General features: G+C 47.9%; 8 protein-coding genes across 8 annotated transcripts; 4 read left to right on the top strand and 4 right to left on the bottom strand.

The window, feature by feature from the left end:
- Nucleotides 1-647: 647 nt before the first annotated feature.
- N7517_010429 (uncharacterized protein) lies at nucleotides 648-1,601 on the top strand (the record flags this gene model as incomplete). Its single annotated transcript, XM_056728152.1, has 1 exon — nucleotides 648-1,601. One exon carries the CDS (start codon nucleotides 648-650, stop codon nucleotides 1,599-1,601), a length of 954 nt encoding a protein of 317 aa, XP_056573967.1.
- A 721-nt stretch (nucleotides 1,602-2,322) lies between these two features.
- lea1 (U2 snRNP complex subunit LEA1) lies at nucleotides 2,323-3,392 on the bottom strand (the record flags this gene model as incomplete). Its single annotated transcript, XM_056728151.1, has 4 exons — nucleotides 2,323-2,685; nucleotides 2,780-3,040; nucleotides 3,180-3,220; nucleotides 3,314-3,392. The coding sequence occupies 4 exons, from the start codon at nucleotides 3,390-3,392 to the stop codon at nucleotides 2,323-2,325; spliced, it is 744 nt and encodes a 247-aa protein (XP_056573966.1).
- Nucleotides 3,393-4,494: 1,102 nt separating this feature from the next.
- Nucleotides 4,495-6,800, bottom strand: N7517_010427 (putative nucleoside diphosphatase (Ynd1); the record flags this gene model as incomplete). Its single annotated transcript, XM_056728150.1, has 4 exons — nucleotides 4,495-6,467; nucleotides 6,527-6,653; nucleotides 6,705-6,739; nucleotides 6,791-6,800. 4 exons carry the CDS (start codon nucleotides 6,798-6,800, stop codon nucleotides 4,495-4,497), a joined length of 2,145 nt encoding a protein of 714 aa, XP_056573965.1.
- An 805-nt stretch (nucleotides 6,801-7,605) lies between these two features.
- Nucleotides 7,606-9,243, bottom strand: N7517_010426 (ammonium transporter; the record flags this gene model as incomplete). Its single annotated transcript, XM_056728149.1, has 5 exons — nucleotides 7,606-8,289; nucleotides 8,340-8,660; nucleotides 8,716-8,896; nucleotides 8,956-9,170; nucleotides 9,232-9,243. 5 exons carry the CDS (start codon nucleotides 9,241-9,243, stop codon nucleotides 7,606-7,608), a joined length of 1,413 nt encoding a protein of 470 aa, XP_056573964.1.
- A 1,829-nt stretch (nucleotides 9,244-11,072) lies between these two features.
- Nucleotides 11,073-14,612, top strand: N7517_010425 (putative C2H2 finger domain protein; the record flags this gene model as incomplete). The annotated part of the gene is made up of 1 exon (XM_056728148.1): nucleotides 11,073-14,612. The coding sequence occupies one exon, from the start codon at nucleotides 11,073-11,075 to the stop codon at nucleotides 14,610-14,612; it is 3,540 nt and encodes a 1,179-aa protein (XP_056573963.1).
- Nucleotides 14,613-15,940: 1,328 nt separating this feature from the next.
- N7517_010424 (putative C2H2 finger domain protein) lies at nucleotides 15,941-18,249 on the top strand (the record flags this gene model as incomplete). Its single annotated transcript, XM_056728147.1, has 5 exons — nucleotides 15,941-15,946; nucleotides 15,998-16,671; nucleotides 16,731-16,994; nucleotides 17,046-17,654; nucleotides 17,715-18,249. The coding sequence occupies 5 exons, from the start codon at nucleotides 15,941-15,943 to the stop codon at nucleotides 18,247-18,249; spliced, it is 2,088 nt and encodes a 695-aa protein (XP_056573962.1).
- A 273-nt stretch (nucleotides 18,250-18,522) lies between these two features.
- Nucleotides 18,523-18,871, bottom strand: N7517_010423 (uncharacterized protein; the record flags this gene model as incomplete). The annotated part of the gene is made up of 2 exons (XM_056728146.1): nucleotides 18,523-18,669; nucleotides 18,731-18,871. 2 exons carry the CDS (start codon nucleotides 18,869-18,871, stop codon nucleotides 18,523-18,525), a joined length of 288 nt encoding a protein of 95 aa, XP_056573961.1.
- Nucleotides 18,872-19,590: 719 nt separating this feature from the next.
- Nucleotides 19,591-20,103, top strand: N7517_010422 (uncharacterized protein; the record flags this gene model as incomplete). The annotated part of the gene is made up of 1 exon (XM_056728145.1): nucleotides 19,591-20,103. One exon carries the CDS (start codon nucleotides 19,591-19,593, stop codon nucleotides 20,101-20,103), a length of 513 nt encoding a protein of 170 aa, XP_056573960.1.
- Nucleotides 20,104-20,633: the final 530 nt, after the last annotated feature.

The raw sequence follows: 20,633 nt of genomic DNA, 5'->3' as shown, positions 1-20,633 counted from the left end.
TGGTTGGTATATAGTAAAAAAATGTGACAGATAAATCTGTATATACAAAGCTTCGTTTTATAGGCTTAGCCGATTCCATGTCGGAATAGGTTGATGATTTACACACCAGGAGAGGTGTAAAACGCAGTCTAAATCCGGGCCAAATTCAGGCATGAGGCCTTAAATGGGCCTTAAATGGGTCCCTGAGCGCTATGTTTAATTACATTTCCCATCAGATCTGCAGTATACGAGCTATGTCCCGTTTAATCCCTTGCAAGAATGAAGTATTGCACAGCCCCTGCTTGCCGAGCCCTCTCCATGATGCTATTCCCGATTCGAGAATCCAAGAATAGTATCAGAATGATACTACACACAAGTTACCTGGACGCTCAGTCAACGTCAAAAAAAATAAGCTTCACTGGGCCCGTATACTTCACGGGTTGCTGATTATATCCCTAATGGGGAATAGTTGCCCCCGTTTTGTTCGTGTTGTCGAAGAATGCGCCATTTTATACGAGTTTTGCGTAATTTCCAGAGTTGTATCGTGAAGCATTTACCTCAATATTTGTAGAATCATCTTGTCGAAGCTTGGAGAGGATATAAATTCATAAAGTCTCTCTCTGCCTATTTCCTTCCCAGAGGCTTCTTAATGGTGTAACAGCGCAATAATGCATTTCAAATCCTTCTTCTCTCTTTCCATTGCAGCTCCCTTCGCAGCAGCCTACTATTTGGCTGTTACCGACCAGCACTCCAAGACTGTTCGAGTCTTCCCACGAGATGCTTCGAAATGGAACAAAGACGCCATTCACTGGTCTTTCACCGCAGACCTGAACCCATGGCCCTGGCAAAAGGACGTTTGGGCCGACCTTTCTGAAGTCAAATTCCGCAAGACAGCTGACCGGGGCCTGGTTGCCCTCGTTGCCGCCTCGGGGGGCAAAGTTGGCATGATCGATATCAAATCGGGGGAGAAATCCACGACGATAGACGACGTCATCTGGTCATCAACACCTGGTGGAAACCCGCATTCCCTCGAACGAATTCCCTATCTGGGGGCATTTGTTGCCGCAAGCTCGGCCTCCCATAAGTTGACGCTGTATGTTCCAACCGATGCGTCAAATGTCAACAATCTGAAAAATATCAAGAAGAGTCATGAGTATACCGTTAGAAAGGCTCACGGGGTGCTCTGGCACGGTGGCCAGTTGTGGGCCATCGGAGAGAATTACCTTCACAGGTATGATGTGGTGGGAAAGGGGAAGGACATCGAACTGAAGACGGATGGAAATCCAATCCCTTTGCCCAAGGTAAAAGGCAGAGCGAGCAATGGTCACGATCTTTCTGCCAGTTACAAGGATGATGACATCCTGCTGTTGACGCATACCGCTGCTGCGTATAGATACAACACAACCAGCAGGGACTTTGAGCGCCTCATGGAGGTTGATAAGCTCAAGTCTCTGGTTCAGCATTCTTCTGGGGAGTATGCCTGGGTGCGCGGGGCAAAAGGTGATATGGGACAGTATGTGTCGTTTAGTGATGAGAGCGCACCCAAGACCGTGACAGACAAGAGAGGGTGGGATGATGCTGAGTTCTACAAGGCGAGGATCTTTGATCCTGGGTATGAATGATCCCTTATGGTATCAAATTAGTTTATATATCTGAGGTTGAAGCAAAATTGGAGCAATTCATTCAACATCATTTAGATATTTGTTACATTATTTTGATAGGATAGGACATCTTTTTCTCCTAAATAAGAGGTTCTCGTTCTAGATCTGTGGGACCTGATGTGCTGTACCTGAGAACGTCTGGGCGTCTTCGATATACAATGTAGTGTATGTTGTACTGCAGACCTTACATGAGAGGACTTTGAGCAAATGCCATTGTGTAAATCGAAGACTTGTTCGACCTCTCAGTTATTCTACCGGGGTACTTCTGCTTCTGGTAGAGTTTAAACATGTGAACTTGATGAAATAGCTGATTTAGTATGTACTCAATCCAAGATTATCTCATAGATTCATGTATTATGGCTATGCAATGCGCTAGCCTTTCTCTACAGGCTTGAGGGCGTGATAGCAGATCAGAAATACTGATATTTTCTGTTGGAGAAGGAGAAACAAGCTCTTAGATTCGATACGCTCACAATTCATAGCAAGGATCTTTTTTTCTAGTCCAAGACTAGGAGCACAAGAATAAATGAATACCCAGACAGAATACACACTGAACCCCACCCAGCCAGAAAAAAACCCCGGTAGAAAAGTAAGCCCTAGAGAAGAAAAGGAAGACAATAAAACGTGATTGTATGTTCATGATCCACAACACAACCTCTGAGAGAGATCCAAGTCTCGTCTCTCACATCTGCATGGCCTCATCACCATCGGCATCCGCTCCACCCGGTATCCGTCCCTCGTTAAGCTCCTTCTCCAACTTTGTAATCTCCTGCAGACTCTTCGCCTCGCGAATCAGCTTCTCAACACGCTGGCGCTCCTTGTCGGTGAGTTGTACTCGCACGCCCTTTTCGGCAGGGGTGCGTTCAGCGGGGGTGGAGACGTCGAAAGTGCGGGACTTGACACCCATAATCTTGGATGCGAGGGATGAGGGTTCCTCATAGGTACCGAAAAGCTCTTTAGCTGTGGCACGCTCGGCGTCGGTTACTTTCTGGAAGTCAAGGAAGCGGACGGAGGGAATGCGCCAGATAGCCCAGTAGCGGTAGTTCTGCAGGAACCAGTTAGCCTAGCTTCCAACAGAGTCCAGACTATATCATATATAGCCAGATATAATGAGTATATGGGTGAAGAGCTAGACGAACCTCTTTGCGTGTCACCGGGTTTTGCAGGAGGGTCAAGTGCGTCAGCCGTTGCAAGGTCCTCAGTGGATCTAGGTCGGCAAGTTCAGACACATTGTTCGCGGTCAGGACGAGAGTCGTGAGGTTAGGCACCGAAGTTGCGAACGCTGGTTGAATGTGATTGATACGATTTCGGGCGAGGAGGAGGGTGCGAAGGCGAGGAAAGTGGGGGAAGTTTCCCAGGGAGGAGATGTCATTATCGGTGAAGTCGATCGCATCTTGATCCTAGGAGCTGTCAACATCGGATTCGCAAGGTTATAACTGAGCTGGCTGCAGGCTCAAAAGTTGGTCTAGCAGTAGCACGAAGGGACATGTCAGAGACAAATCTGCCTCAAAGATTGGCTGAGAGAAACACAGCACTTACTTTGGCAATACCCAAGTTCTCAATTGTGGGGATCTTGTGACCTACACGACCACAAAAAGACGATATCAATCCAGCTCTTAATCAAAAGTGTAGTACCTGTTCTTTTCAGGCAGGTGTATAGTGTGTGAACGCACCTCGGAGATCCAGCTCGCGATCTGTGAGCGGATTGATGTATGTTAGGGAACTTTGAATAAGTTCAACGTTCAAGCGCATAATGGCGGTGGCTCGTGCCGAGGGTAAGGTATGTATGTGATGGTGAGTTTTATGGCGACGGCATAGGTGTAGTGCTGTGGAAGAAATATTGGACAAGCTTGGTGAATCAATGCTATGAATCGGAAGCTAGTTGCGCCAGTTTCTCTCTACATCATTTTTGCCAGGCGGTGATAAACCTGGCACGTGATATTATATTGCCTGGAAATTATGGCGTCAACGTGGCTGATAACTAACCGTATTTCACAAACGAGCGGCGCAGTCCAAAACACATAGTAAATGCGATATTTTCTTCATTCATATCTCAACCACGTTGTTATTTGGTTTCATTGTTATTTTGATAGCAATTGATAAGACTTATTAGCACTATATATCAATCATAAAGGAAGCAGAGGGCAATACGATCATCATTTCGAAAATTACCGAAAATTACGTTGCTAAAAACTAGAAATATATATATCGTAATAACTATATTATGGATAATTTCAAAACTCTTTAGAGAGGCTAGGTACCACCTGAAAAACATCATGCTAGTAGGAAAACCCTATATAGACCACTGTTGTTAAGATATCAAGTTGTAATTTATCGCATTTACTATGTGTTTTGGACTGCGCAGCTCGGTGGTGTGCGCAGCTCGGTAATGAAATACGTTAACCAACCAACTGCTACTTAACTAGTTACACCGTGTCTCCAGGCCTAGGAACAGTCATTTGATGAAGCCGTGCTCATTGATATTAAGATGTACGATTAAAATTCAGAGCAGTCCTTGGAAATGCATTAATCTATATTCAGGAAAAAAACATTCTCAACCGCTAATAGTACACACCTCATTACGTGTAAATCACCTGCCTGAGATCGAAAGCACCGCAACCAACCAACAAAAAGGTACTCCAGAGCACAGGGTTGAAATATGATATGAAGAATCGAAAGCAGCCTGCCACACGCGACTCGATAAGAAGATGAACTCCCTTTGCATATGAGAAAAGAAAAAGAAACCAGGACAGCGCCGAAATGAATCGACACATGTCAAATAATCAAACTCCAAGTGAAAATGCGATGCAGTGCAAGTGATTATGCATAATTCGGATCAGGTAGGTATGTCGCGTTAGTCGTCGGCCAGGGGGGTCATGTTTGGTGATTTTTGGTGAGATCTTGTTGGACTACCAGCTCTTGATCGACGGCCATTGGTTGTAGGGCCTAGAGCGATGGGAGCCAGGTGGTCCCTGCTCTCCGTCCTGACTACCAAGCCTGCTCGATCCATAGCGATGCCGGAGCCACCACCACCACCACTGATCCCAAGACCAATCGTCCCGGTCGAACTGTTATCTAACGCGTATTTGAAACTGGGGGTGTTGCTGTTGCTGCCCCAGCTTGACGCTCGCTTCGGTGGTCCCAGTCTAGCCGAGTCTGCCTCGGAAAGACGTCCACCATCCTCGCTCCCATCGGACTCCATGGCACCAAGCTCGTAATCTTGAGCACCATCCTCGAGCACTCGCTCGTAAGAGGCGGTGCTTCGACCGATGAATGGCAGCATCGACTTGAGCCCCTTTCGTTTCTTCGGGTGATTGGGGTGTGATGGCCCACCGCGGCGTAACACATTACTCACGCGGTTGAAGATCCGCGATCGACGGCTGCGTCCGCATAAGAAGAAGCCAGCCATGATAACAATGAGCATGAAGAGGACGAACCCTGGGATTCGGCGAGGGGAATCACCATCGAATAGTGCGTCATGCCAGTGCTCACTGTGGAAGCTGTCTGAATCTGGCAGTAGCTGAACACTGGGATACTGGAAGTCGACCGGGACACCGGGGACGTTGCTGCCAAAGCCTACTGGAAGGCCTTCTTGTTCGATCTCCAAAGGCACCTGAGAAGATGCGTATAAAACGATCTTGCCCAGAGTCCAACTGACTTCGGTCGAGTCAATCTTGTTAACTGCCTGGAAAGCATCAAGATAGCCCTTTTCTTTTCCATGAGACAAGACTTCTTTAGTGCCGTTGTGCGAAGAGCCAGTTGTATCCTCCAGGCCCACGCGAGGGACTCCAATGCCATCATGTAGCATATTGATGATCCATGACGCCTTGAAACATACTTCGTAGGCCTTTTGGTGATCAACCTTCTTTCCCCATTTGTGCTGTTTCAGGCCATGCTCAATGGAAGCCCAGTCTTGAGAGCAGAATGTTTGGACCCGTTGTTGATACGTGTTGAAGTCGTATGCTTTGTCTTTGTATCCCATTTCGAAAATCTCGTGAGTGGTGTGCCAGTACTCGCTGATCCCGATAAAATGGTTCACATCGAAGTCGATAGCTGGAACGTGGATACCGTTTAGCAGACATGGTTCATCCGCACACGGAGCATCCTTATCCAGCAATGGGAATGTCTGACGAAGACATTCGTCAAATTTGCCAGTACCTAGCAGATAGGTTTCCGTCTCGCTCGCCGGCGCGACTTTGCCGTCAAGCGTAGTCCGTAATCCACTGGGAAGACAGGGGTCAGGCAACTCTACGATACCTGGCCCAGTTGCCGTCTGTAAAGCATCCAGATAGCGTCGTCGGGCTTCATGCACGCCAAACTCCAACCACGAAGTGACAAACACCCTGTGCTCTTGGATCGATCCATCAATGTTCCGCAATCGCAGCAATTTCAGGTCTTCGGCGTGCTTCTCTGTCTCTGTAACATTCGGAGCGAACGCAATTTGGGCCGACGCGCCACCCATATCGAGGAATCCGTAGGTGCTGTGTCCCTTTCCATGATCGTGTTTCTCCGGGGCATCAAAGGATCCCATTAGGTAGTTTGTCGCAATCCATCCGTAGAGTCCCTCGGTCACACCCGGAATCACCTGAATGTGAACACCACAGTCTGGAAGCAAAAAGTCCGAGTTATCACGAGCATAAGAACAGATCCGATCCAGAAGTAATTGTCGTTCGAGGTTTCCTAGTAGTCGCATGCCCGCAGTGGCCAGGAGAAATATGGGAGTGTCCTTGGCATCCTCGATAGGAATGATTTCCTTGGCGTGGTCTAACAGTTGAGCGAGATGGTCCGACCCAACTAATTCGGGTCTATTGGCGAATGAAGAAACGCCTTTTGCGCGGATAGATTAGTGACGGGGTTGGTGATTTGGGATTCGCTCAGGGGCTCACCAGGGCGAATCTTCTTCGTCCATTCCTCCTTAGTTTTGATTTCCGGTAGCGATTTCAACTCCTCCACATGGGCGTTCTTTCGTGCAGCGGCATTTCGTAGCCATCGGTAAACGTGTACGCGAGTCCCCTATCTTGATTAGTGATATGAGTCCGAATTTCTAGAACCAGGTCGACATACAGACGAGCCCGCGTCCAGGACGACACCATAACGCCCTAATAGAAAGGTTAACTCGCCGCATCATGAAAGTTGAGGGGACTCCATACATTTGCCCATTTGGACTTTTGATTATTCGCAGATCATGACAAACTTGTCAAAAAGGGACAATATCAAATCAAGCAAGAAATAGGTAAACGAATGACAAATGAAGAAGACTTGAGAGAAAGAGAGAGAGAGGAGAACCCAAGGGCAAAGATAAGGCCAAAAACGGCCTGGACGCGACGACTCCGAGGCGGTACGAAACATGACAGGCCAGACTGTGACATTTAAACGGTAAAATGGGCCCAGATTGGTCTGCATTAGGAAAAGTGGGGTAATTTAAAGGTAATGTAACTGTCCGTGACCAAAATTCTTTTTTTTTTTTCTTTTCAATTATTTCTTATATCGAGTAACATTATCCAAGGAGTACAAATATTGTATTTTCTATAGTCTCACGGCATAACATTTTGATCTTGACAGAGTTCCACTTAGACTATCTCAACTTCATAATTCGGATATATATTCCAGCCTTGTTATGGAATGTGAAGGGCTTACACTCGAGGGGTATACGTCAGCCTTCGGCCTTGGAGGCCGGAGATTCGTTGCGTCACCAAGGGTCTTGTACGTCTTGGCCAAGACATTTCATATTTGCTATATTGTATGGTCCAAATTGACCATCGTTTCAATGTTCTATATAAAATGCCTTTGCTACATAATAATTGGTATATAGCTATCGGCTTACTTCTTAGACCTCTAGCTAAAACATTATGGACAAATGAAAGAGAAAAAAAAAAGGCACAGAAATAAAACTAGAAACATTCAAGTCCATAAATCCGAGACAGGTTACATGTTCTACAATTCAAAGTCAAGAGACGTAACCCTGTCAGTTCTTCGTTTCCTGAGAACCAACCACTACAGGAACCTGCCCATCAAGCACACTCGATGAAGACCCGCATAGATCGTCGAGGAGCGCCCGCTCGCCAATCTGCTCATCAATAAACTGCGCGCGGTCCAAGCCAATCATTTCCGCATCCTCATGCACCCGCAACTGCATCCCCGGGATGAACTTGAGAATGTAAAGTAGGATACACGAGACAATGAAAGAATATGCCGAGATAGCACACACCTCGGCCAATTGTTTCCCAACTTGCACTCCATTGCCGTCAATGCCCCCTCTAGCTTCGGTCACGCCATCCAACGCCGCAATAGACTGCGACGCAAAGATCCCGGTAAGGAACGCCCCCACCATCCCGCCGATACCATGCAGCTTGAATACATCCATCCCCTCGTCGATGTGTAACCACTCATTGATGTCTTGAAGGAGGGCGCAGACAATGCTCGTGAGGAACCCGATAAGGGCAGCAAGCCACACGGAGACAAAGCCGGCGGCTGGCGTGATGCCAACTAGCCCTGCGATTGCGCCTTCACATGCTCCTACTACCGAGAACTTCCCGCGGTGCTTGATATAGTCGACTAGCACCCATCCTAGTACTCCTGTGCAAGCCGCAGTGTTGGTATTAAATGCCGCTAGCATTGCCCGTACGCTAGCATTAAGAGCCGAGCCGCCCTAAGAACTGTCAGTGAGCTTTTAGACACAAGGACACAGGTGTGGCATACATTGAACCCAAACCATCCAAACCAGATCAAGGTCGTCCCCAAGAAGACCAAGGTGGTATTGTGGGGCTTCACATGTGAAGGCTGGTCGATATTCTTGCGCTGCCCCAGAACAAAGGCATAAGCCAATGCCGACCACCCAGAAGCGATGTGAACCGGGCCACCACCGGCGAAATCAAGCGATGGGAGATTATACAGCCACCCGTTGCTATTCCAGGTCCAACAGGCTAGGGGGCAGTAGACGACGGTCGCCCAACAGAAGCTGAAGATTAGCGAGGGGATCATGTTGCCTCGTTCGAATGCTCCGCCGACAACGATCATTACCTACCACAGGATTCTATTAGCTTTGATTCCACATGTGTTGCCAGGCGTTGCTTACCGTGCATGCGCAGAACAGAAGCTGATAAAAGCAGAATACAATTTCTGGGAGATCAGCTGAGCCAGGCGATGGTGCTACCATGACACCTCTCAAGCCAAAGTTCGTAAGGGTTCCAATGAATGGACTTGCATCCCGGGCATAGGCCAACGAGTAACCCCAGAATATCCATTGGAACGTTACGCTGGTGGGATCTTTCGTGTCAGTACGACGTACGCTTGGTTTTTGAAGACATCAACATACACAGCCACAACCATGAACGCCTGGAAGAGTAATGCCAGCGCTGACTTTCTCCGTGCAAGACCACTGTAGAGAAGACCAATGCCGGGGATAATCAACCAAACAATGAACGAGCAAAGGATGATGTAGGTATAGTTCCACTCGACGCCTGCATATTGAGCATTTACGTTGACCTTGAGGGGATCTCCGCCTGTTGGGGTAGACGCATTGTATACTGGCTATATGATATGACTGTATCAGCTGTTTGTAAATGTCATTTCGATCATACTATAGACTTACAGCGTCGGCCATGGTGAGAGCTAGAATGGATATCCTAAATCCTTGGTTCAGGTCCACAGCACATATATCTACTAGCAGAGTGGACCCCCCCCCCATAGCTCATAATAGCTAGAACAAAGGCTTCCAAGCCTCTTATCTATGTCATGACAAGAGCCAAGACTTTATTACATCAATGGGGAGCTTTAGATCTGTAGTAGTTACCCACAGTTCATGAGAAATCCCCGACTCCCCTCAATTTCTATGATTGTCAGATCAATTATTCATGATAAGAGGGCTCAAGTTGATCTGATCTCTGATAAGGATCCGAGAAAATAGGCTTCATAGAGTTTCAACCATCCAATTACGTCTTGTTCTCGTGCTGACCCCGGATCTTACAACCTTCTAGGGCTTAGGCTCTTGTTATCGAACGCCTATCTTATCTGGATGATCTTGGCATATGGTTTACACATGTCTTGGACTTTGAATGCCGAATACAATACGGAGTCTATATTGTATTTAGATTAAAAGGCGAAGAGCTAAACCAGGTGTCCAAGTAGTATAAATGCACCCCACAGCCCCATTTTCCTCCTCGGTCCTCATAAGTTCTATTCTTTCCAGTCAATATCGATATCAACAGCCAAACTGCAACTTGCGCCATCCCCGAAACCAACCTCATGATTATACACCGCTTATGACAGCTCGCGTATCGTTGCCTCTTGATGTCAAATATAGACCTGTTAACATCAAATCCAGTATACTATGGCAGATTACAGCCCACTCCTTCTTGGCTACCCACATGTCACGATCATTTAGATTATGTACCATTTCAGAATGTCTCATAGGACATGAATCTTGTGGTTAGAATAAAAGCTGTGGGGCTTTCTTGTTCTGGCTGAGTAGTGCGGGGCACATAGGGATCTAAGACAACAGAAGTAACCAACAGCCCAAATCTAGAATTGAACCATTTCATGTCATTTAACGCCCAGAAGTATGGTGCATCTTTGGCTGAGTCTCAAAATCTCGGTGTGATATAGGAATTTGAATTGAAGATTATTCGATTTTTTGTATATTGTAACTATTGATGCTATCTTGACCAGGTGGTTTCTGTGGAAATTATGTAAGCCTTTCTAATTCTATGGGCGCGTAGAGAGCGGTATGTTATAACGCCTTGATATAGAACGTGGGAATGTGAATGGGAACACCTAAAACAGGTTTCATGAGCAATATATTTCTGACCCGTCAAAGGGTACACTTGAGATAATCCATATTCAGCCCTATAATGTCCAGTTGTTCTCCACATGAGGCTGAGTGCACAGATTCACAGAATGTGAGAGACAAGAATAGAAAATGTGGCTAGGGCGCTTACAATAAACATACCTAGGTATACCGAGGTATACCTAGGTAATATAGGTCGAAGAGAACACAGCCACAGGACATGAGGCTCCGTGAAAAGCGGAGTTTCCTGTTTCTTCTAACAAGGCTGACCGGGGCTTTTTAATATGTATTCTGGTATTCTGGTATTCTTTAGTTATTCTTAGATAAAATAAGTGGGATGCGCCCGGCGCTTGAGTTCCCCCCTCTCTGATCTTCGGCCCCCATCACTTTTTTTTTTCTTCCTCCTTCACTTGTTTTCTGATTTCTAATTAAATCTACTATTTGGGACTCTCCCCAGGCCCAGTTGACTTGTGTATTGGGGGCTTCACCAGGACAGGTACCAGATCATCACACTTGGGCAACCAACCTGGGAAACTCCAATATAATCGACCTGGCATAGATTATACAAACACCCCATGCTTCTTGATTCGGTTTCATTTGATACCTCCCGTTCTCGCGGTCAATCTTAGGCTAATTGACATTTGAATATGTCGGGCGCCTCCCCACTCAGCGCTCAGGGGCAATCGCCAGATGCGATCCAGGATCGATATGCTCCCGATCCTTACCTGTCAGCCGCATCCGATCCGGAGGAAATCTACTTTCGAGCCAGTGCCATTCGACTAACGCCATCGGGGAGTCCTGGGCACAGTACGGGACCTGGCTCGTCCCCCCACGAGGACGCTCGGATCGACTCCACAATTCAGGGCCACTTGGGCCCGAGAGCAAATGATTATACGGACCTAAGCACATGTACCTCACCTATTTCTGATACAAGTGTCTTTGTGGAACCAAAAGATATCGAACTGGGTAGTGGTTCGACCTGGCAGGATGAAGACCTGCGATCGTACCAGATTGGGGGGCCCAATGTGCCCATCAACCCGGCATGGGGTTCGTCCATGGCACCGAATGTCTTTCGGTGGACGAGCTCGGACCACAATCCAGATTCGAATCCATCATCCATGCTGACAGGTCTAGAACCTCATGGCAATTCTAGCATACAGCAATCGATCCCCACATCATACCAGTCTGGCCTCGGTGTCCTTAACGCAGGCACCGAGCCAGCTAGGCTCGACGTTTTGCCTAACGAAGAGTTGAGCACTGAGCTGGCGTCAGGCGCAACTAGGGGAAGAAGCCCCGTCTTCAAGATTACAACCTTCTCTCGAGGCGATTCGCCCAAGGAACGCAGCATGTCACCACAAAGGCATCTAGGCTCCTTTGTACACCTATCTGCTAATCAAAGCGAGCTGGAAGACGAAGACGATGATTGTCACTCGGTCTCGTCTGCTCCCGTGAAGCGATCCGAGGACGGTGGATGGATTCCAAACTCATCGACTCACCTAGCTGGCATTGACCCAAGGTCCCGGGGGGATGAACTCGTGCCAAGTCCTAATGACGTCTATGTTCAGCGAGAAAGGAACGAGAGAAATGAGGACATCTCCCACTGGTCTGTCTCTGTGAGCGCAGCCAACAGCGACGCCGGGGACTTGCCTAGTCCACCGCGTCCACGCCCACGCCATGTTTCCAGGAGACTTCGAGCGAGGAGTACCGGGGATCACCCTTTGAAACAAGAAGACTATTTCAATCTAAAATCTCGCACCGGAGACGGATCATTCCCTGGTCCCGGGGTATTAGTTCATGAAAGCAGCGAAGACCTCAGCGAAGATGAAGCAAGCACTGGCACTTACTCCGACGAGCCCTCAGCCAATGTAGATGAGCCTAGCAGATATGATCGCAGCACTCCCGAGGTCTATTCATCACTCTCGCCGACCAACGCAGAGGAAAGTATCTGTCTTTACCCCTGGCATGACCCCCCTCGCGATGCGACACCCAGATCACAAGCGATGCAGCCGGACAGCTCTACCGACGCTATGATAGCTTTTAACAGACGTGCACGGGATCTCGAAACGGCATCGCTCGCGGCAACAATTGATAATAATAGCATTATCAACGTTGCCACATCCCTCGAGAATTTTTCCTTTACCGAACAACCCAAGAAACGCACCAGTCTATTTAAGCGTCCATTTTGGCAGGCATCTTCAATTCTGAAGCGCCAAGCATCTGATCTTTCCATCGGTCAATCTAATAGCTACCCCGGGCTTCCACAGCGTGATACAGAGGACTCACCGGCAAAACCCAGTAACTCACAACTAAATTTCTTGCACCGTCGTCATTCGCGGTCGCCAAGCTTGAGCAACGCACTTCTGTCAGTGACCAGCCAAATCGTCGCTGTCGGGGGTAGCCAGCCTGTCCGAGCAGTGTCGCCTGCACCCTCGCCAAATCAAGAGAGGAGTTCCTTGAACATTCAATTCAATGGCCGAGCTCGAAGCAGAAGCGAGATCCCCCGACCAAGTAGCCCCGGGCTAATAAATCTGATGACCGCTCATGGTGGTCCGCCGGTTCCAAACATCACATCGCCTCGAATTAGTTCGGACGCCGACCAAACACCCAGAAGTACCACTGTGGGCCCTGAAACCGGAAGTGCCGACGATGAGAACGATGTTGACACCGGTAATAACAAAGGCGTGATCATGGAGTTCCCTGCTATTCAGAGTCTGCCAGTGCCAACAACCGAAGGGTTCAGATCGCAGATCATGCAATTGAATCCAAGGCTTGAGCCAGCTTTGATTCACCGCCTGGCACATGAGCAAAACCGTCGATACAAGCTCTTGGTTGGTTTGCAGCAGAAGCATTCTATTGCAACTGCCAACCACACTTGTAAATCTGCCAACTATTGTACTGTTCAGGGTGGGCAGCCCACTCTGTTGCAAGACCATAGGGGCTCCAACGATCCTGAGGCAGGACAGATCCAGTTCCAAGTGACAAATTTCAGTTACGGACACGAGCAACAGTATGCTCCAGGCGACGGTACGACGCCCGCGGCACAGTTCCCTCCTGGTGTGCCGCCTCCGCCAGTCAGTCGCCTTCCCGCCCGGTTTGAGTGCCCAATTTGCTTCGAAGTCAAAACCTTCCAAAAACCTTCCGACTGGTCCAAACACGTTCAGGAAGATGTGCAGCCGTTTACTTGCACCTTCCCTCACTGCACCGAGCCCAAGTCATTCAAACGTAAAGCAGACTGGGTTCGCCACGAGAACGAGAAGCACCGACACCTGGAGTGGTGGACCTGCACATTCCCCGAGTGCAACCACAAATGCTACCGGAAGGACAATTTCGTTCAGCATTTGGTTCGGGAACACAAAATGCCAGAGCCCAAGATCAAAAAAGCGGGCAAAGCCTCTAGCACTGTGGAGGCTGAGACTATGCCGAATAGCCGAAGGGAGCAGGAGCTTGAACGATTATGGCAAATGGTCGAGAATTGTCGGCATGACACCGCCCAAGCGCCCCAGGAGGAGCCATGCCGCTTCTGCGGGAATGTCTGTAACGAGTGGAGAAAGTTGTCAGTCCACCTTGGCAAACACCTGGAGCAATTAGCCCTGCCCGTTTTACGATTAGCGAAGCCGAGCAGCGCAACCCATGTCGCCAACACCAGCCTAGTGGAGCCGACTCGCGGATCATCGGCAACTTATCCCCCTGTCGCGCCATATCACCATGGACGCGAAGTACTCGAAACGGCCTCCACTCATCTGCAGCCGCAATATGCGATCCGAAACACTAGCACGCCCGCCAACCCTGCGTTCTCAATCAACAATGTTCCGCTGACAAACTACTCTACCATCTCCGGCGGCGAACTTTCACAGGAGCCCGAATCCATCACGGACTCTCTTACCCCTGATCAGTTCCCGGCGTACACGCACTCGACAGGCCAATTTGGCCAAACGACACTCCACTCAGCTCAGGCCCAGGCCTATCCCCTGCATCAGAACTCGGTGACGTACCCACCGCCTTATAATGCCGTTCCGAGATCGAGATCCCCCGAGGGAGATCCCATGCAGAACTCGTATCCTCTCGCTCAGTTTCTCCCTCCCTCTCTGTATCCTGTAGACGGGAGTTACCCGGCTTACCAACCCATGGAGTCCAACATCCCCTACACTTCTGCGACCTACACTTCTGAATATCCCTCCCAAATGTGATTATAGATACGATGCTCCCTTGAGATCACCTTTTGACCCCTTCTTTTCTATTTCCTTTTTTTTTTTTTTTTTCCACTGCTTATTCCCCTTCTTCGTTCTATTGTCAATTCTTCCACATCAGCTGCATCGTAATAGATGGCGCGTGATCACTAGGAGGAATTCCTGTTCCTTTTTCTTTTTCTTTTTCTTTTTCTATCAGGAGAGCTATGCAAGCAGGTCCTAATCTTATGCATTTCTGGAATGATATGATGATTTAACATCCGTTTTTAACGTGTGCAATATCTACATATTTCGGCTCAGGAATTTTGTTTCAGTTTTGGCTAAACGGCGATGTGCATGGTATATGAGAGATCAGATTTATGTTTTGGCTTTTCCTTTTCTGTACTAGGCTGTTCCCACTTACACATGGTTCCATGGTTCAATAACATCAAAAAACCACGGTAATCTGAGACTCAAGTAAACAATCAGCTCAAAATAAATTACAGGGTTTCAAAACCCCCTTGACTCCTAAACTCGAAACTGCATAATATGTACCGTATAAACGTGTGTGCACTTATTATTCATCCCTTGCGCCAACATGGCCTGTATCACTGATCAATGTCGATCGTCTGTCCTGTCACAGCCCAATCTGGTCCTTACTTCCATTGCAGCCCTCCCTTTTGAGGTAAATTGTAAGATCTTCATGGGCTGGAGTTATCTTGCATACCTCGTGCAGGACTAACGACATTATCTGTGTGGGTTTGTGATACGTGTATACTATCTGAGATTGGTGTTAGCGGGCTGAACCAACCCCGGGAATCCGGGAGATGACGGGGTATCCGCAGCCGATCGTGAACCGGACGAGGCTTGGTCAAAGGAATATATGATCTTGGGCCGTTATTGGATGTTAACTATCAGCCTCATGGTTATCGAAATTATCACAAGTTAACCCTATTTAAAGAGTATTTCACCCGGGTGAAGGTGTCGGGCTGTGGGCTGTGCAATCAAGGGATGACATGTTGCATTCCACGCTGGCAACACGCGAGGGTGAACTTTGGTCTTAGCTTTTACTTCTTTTTCATTTCTGTATTGCTTTTTTTTTTTCTTTCTTTTTTGGATATTCTTTTTTTGGGGCATATTTCCAATGCAGTTTCGGTTAACACATTCCAACCCTTGAATTGCCTATCGCGTGGTGAAGTCAACCGGCTCGGGGCGAGGTGGAGATTGCGTGTCTCTCGCGTGTAGGGTTTGGCATTTGCATGAACCTTTTAATACTGTGCCCCTCCCAATTTGACTAGTTATTTTCTCTTACAAAAATTATCACTTTCTTTATATTACATTATATAGCTATGGAGGTACGTGCCCTGCTTACATGACCCCGCGGCTCTCAATCTAACTCCCTTAAGGAAACACAGCTGGGCTGGAATGACTCCACAGATATCCTTCAAGGCATCATGGTTGGAAACGAAGGACACGATCTTTCCGGTCCTAAATCCTCAAATCTCCCCTTCGACGCCGCAAACCCACTACTAGACCTCCAACTCGGATCACTCGATCCAACTCTTCACCACTCACTCTTAAGCCAGTGGCCTTCACACTCCCGAGACCCATACTACTCCCAATACACCCACTCCCGTCTGACAGGCGACCAAGATGCCTGGAATCCGCTGCTGGCCACCGGTGTCCCGGCTACCTCGTCCATCCCGCATATGAGCATTCCTGCCCAGATGCCCGACCAGGACTGCTGCTTCTCGCAACATTATAGCGAGCCTTCTGAGAGCGGGAGCCAGTATATGGATAGCTATCACTCTGCTGATTCCGGGTATGGTGGGACTAGTTGTACGACGCAATCTGTTGTTGCTTCTTCGTACAACATGGATTCATCGAGCCCACAGATGGACATGACAGACAATATGTCCGCCGAGTCGGTGCCTTCGTTTGACCATCCCAAGTATGGATCTGTGTCCGAGGCATCGTACACATCGGAGTTTATGGGCTCGCCGTCGCAGTTGGCTGATGCCTCGATGCGATGCGAGCATCCATCGTGCAAGTGGGTCGGAAAATGTCCTTCGGACAAGAGGTATGTCCTGTTATTTGCAATTTTGAGCATTGCAATGGCAGGAAACTAAAATTTCCCAGGAAACACGAGGCTCGCCACAAGAAGCTGTTCAAATGCGACGTGCCAAATTGCCCGCGGAAGGACGGGTTTGGCACCATCAATGATCTTGCCCGTCATAAGAAATGTGTTCACAATAAAGAGCCTGAGCGTGGGCCAAAGATGATGTACATGTGTTTCGGGACAAACTGCCCGCGCCCGAACAAGAGGTGGCCGCGCCTGGATAACTTTAAGCAACACCTGAACCGGATGCATCATGAAGAGGACGGGGAAGCGCTCTTGAAAAAGTGAGTATAAAAACAAGAGTTCCAATGTTCCAACCACTAATTTATGAACAGGTCTATGGATTGGTATGAGAAAGTCATTCTCCGCCAACCAGAACAGAGCCTCGACAACTGTAGCCCAAGAGATAATTCAGTATTCGAAGCACAGGAAGACGAGATGTCCGTCCAGTCAACCCCCGATATCGAGCCAGAATATGGTTCCAGGTCGCAACAGAAGACTGATATCTTCACATTTGGTGCTGCCACGCCGAGACCACCTCAGTATGGTATGCCGTCTCTCGTAGACTCTGTGCCTTCTCAATTCCCCGCTTTTACCTCTCTGGGTCTGTCGACAAGTCAAGCCTCTTCCGCTGGATGCGGGATCACAAGGCCCGATGGATCGGTTACAGACGCAGCTGATAATTTAATCAACGCCATGACAAAAATGATGAACAACCGTGGACGGAGACTAAGTCAGAATACCGACGAGGGGATTGACCTCGAGACCGACGCTGCTCAGCTTTCCCAGCCCCAACGGCAGATGCTGCAAAAGGTGCTCTCGGTGGCCTTGGAACGGTTATCCGACGACAACGAAGCCACCGCCCAAGATCATGATAGCGAAAAACGCGGCTGGTTCCAATGTGACGCGTGCCCAAAGCAAACTCGACTCCGCTGTGAAATGAAGTAAGCCACCTCCAAACCCTTCCGTATTCTTATCCCAGTATTAACCATGGACGTCATCAGGAAGCACCAAAAGCGTCACGAACGACCCTATGGTTGTACATTCCCTCACTGCGCCAAGTCATTTGGCAGCAAAGCCGATTGGAAGCGCCACGAGAGCTCCCAGCATCTCAGTGTGCCAAGTTGGTTCTGCACAGAACACGATGTGCAAACAGGCGCCTCGTGCGAGCGACTGTTCTATCGACCAGAGACATATACCCACCACCTGCACCAGCATGGGGTTCATGAATATCAAGTGGCAGCTTCAACTGGCAATAATCGGCTCGATTTAGCGGGCCAGTCGCATTTCTGGTGTGGGTTTTGTAACTGCAGAGTCCCGCTAAGGAACTATGGCCCCGAAGCCGCAGATGAGAGGTTCAATCATATTGATATCCAGCATTTCAAGAAAGGAGAGAGAGGTCAGGACTGGCGATTCCCGTCTTCATCGCTCGGGGGACGCGATATGGATCAGACCAAGGATGTTGCCGTACAGACTTTTGACCACAGTCGGAAGACTGCAGCGACTGGCGAGCGGAAGCGCAAGTATGCTGCAGCATGAAATGCCAGGTTCTTGAATATTGACATCCTGGTCGTGATATAATAAGAATATTCTGCAATGTTTGGTTTATTTGGATCATCAAAACAATGTATCTCCAATTCTGGAAGTGCCATGGCATTATTCAAAGCCACAATATAATATGGTACAGGTTATCTCAAGTTTTTCTCAAGATCGGATTCATTTCTGGGTGCTAGTCAATTCCCGGGCCTCTTTCTCTAGCACGGCCACTTTCTCTGCGGGAAAGGTGAGAAACATGCATGATGGGGTAATCCGTTAATTTTTGTTGATCTCACCATTCTTTGCCACTTTAATCTCATCCATTTCCAATTTTAACCAGGTCCAATAGAGGACTTGATAGAAGAACACGCCCCCCAAGAAGACCTTGGCGAAGGGGCCGGCAAAGGTTCGATATTGATTCATCTAGGTAGAAATTAGAAGATTACAACTTAATACTGCCATCCAAAATAAAAATTATACATACCCCTTCCTTATATGCACTTGGCTCCTGAGATGAGTTGAATATGGCTTGTGTGGAGGTGAAGGTGCGTCGACCCGTGAGAGCTCGAGCAGATTGAAAAGAAATCACAGCCGGTGTAAACCGACGAGCTGAGTGTGAAAACATCTTGTGATTCAAAGCAGTTAGTGCCTTCTTTCTCGTTGATATCCGAGGAGACGAGCTAGGGTGATGTTGAAGTTCGCGTTCCATTTTCGGGTATGGCGGTCTTGGCGTTGATCCCTCAGGTGTCAATTTATTCGCTTTCTCTCATTATACATCCAAAATAAGTCGAGAGAAAAGCGAAGTACATAGTTTTCAACTACCACATGCTTACTAGAAATAAGTTTGAAAGAGTTATGCGTTGATTAACCTCAAATGACTTTCGCAACATTGGAAGGCAGGTTCTGGTCGACCGGTCTGATGCTTATATCTATGATCGAGTAGCCGAGAGACTTGATTTGTTTCGAATTTCGGTTTATTAGGTTTAGTTGCTAATAACACACAGAGTTGATCCTTTTGGGTGTCGGCGCTTGACCACCCAATGATGTGATACCTACATAATGTATAGTTCCAATCTTGGAAGTTAACTTGCTGTACGACTAATTCATTTCTAACAACATTTCCTCTGGTATGGTCTGTGAAACAGAGACTTGGTTGGTTGAACCACCAGAGTCTGCGAAAATGGGGAATATGTATCGCAATCCAAATTTGTAGACAGCAAAGGCGATAAGCAAGCTAGTTGTCAGCTCGATGTCTTCGTACAGCTTATCATGGGCGACTACCATGTCCGTAAACTTTCTCAGTGAGAGGAAACACTGTAAGAAAGATGTCTCGCATTCCGAAAAATGAACAACACTGATGAAAACGACGCACAGCTTCAGAAATGGGACGAAGAGCGAGACGCGCTCCAGAAGAGGTACTGGTATCAACAGCGAAAGCTCTACACCTGTCAATGCAACATTGCCAGCGGGCCTATAAAACTTGCCTATGAATCATTGAGGGAGAATCCAAAATGGTGGATGCAAAAGGAATTGGTCAAGGACTGTGCTGGGCGAGGTGGTTGCTGCGGGCGTGGCTGTGGGTGCTGTGAGAAACGCGAGCCTACTCCTGGACGAAGAATGGGAGCCGGGCACTGCACTTCTGAATTCGCATGCTATGTGAGCTCTCAGGGATTTGAGTTCACTACAGAAGAGGAGGACAACATTAGAGATGCGCTGAGAGTAACTCTCGACAACTTGGATTCGAGGGATTATCTTCTCACCTTGTCGCACGCTTATTTGTTAAGGGACAACAAGGTCGAGCATGTCGATCTGGCGCCAAAGCGATCCACATGGAGGGAAATTATCAGAAAACAATAGATGGCTACTCGTGAAATGATGCTTTTGACACCATTTCTTGGAGCTGGAGATTCAATGGTTGAGCTATATATATAGTCAACAGAATTCATTGCTATCCTGAGACTGATTATCCCTGTAGAAAATCAAGGTTCCTTTGATATCACGATGGTATCCTGAGAGGCCTAGACAAGGTAGATACTGGAGACACGATATTAGTGGAAGGCCACTATGGCTTTCATCGGCTCTGTAGTGTGACATAAATGGAACGATGAAATGTCATAAATAGAAATGTCATTATATCAAAGCAGGAGATGTAGAAGAAAGCATAATTGAACTAGAAAGAAGGCAATATATATTCTTGATTGACCTGCATGTCCTGGGGTTGTAGATCTTCGGGGCAGCACGAGCCACTGCTGAGTCAGCGGCACATGATATCAGGTCTAGTCGAGAGCGTCGCAGAAAAAAAGGCAGCGGAAAGGAAAAAACAAAGGGCCCTATTCTCGTCTTCTTCATGTCCCAGATTGCCCTCTAACACCTCCTGTCATCATTGT

The sequence above is a fragment of the Penicillium concentricum genome (assembly GCF_028827145.1).
Source record: "Penicillium concentricum strain IBT 3081 chromosome Unknown utg000006l_segment0_segment0, whole genome shotgun sequence".
Taxonomy (NCBI): Eukaryota; Fungi; Ascomycota; class Eurotiomycetes; order Eurotiales; family Aspergillaceae; genus Penicillium; species Penicillium concentricum.
This window is presented reverse-complemented; position numbering and strand designations above follow the sequence as displayed.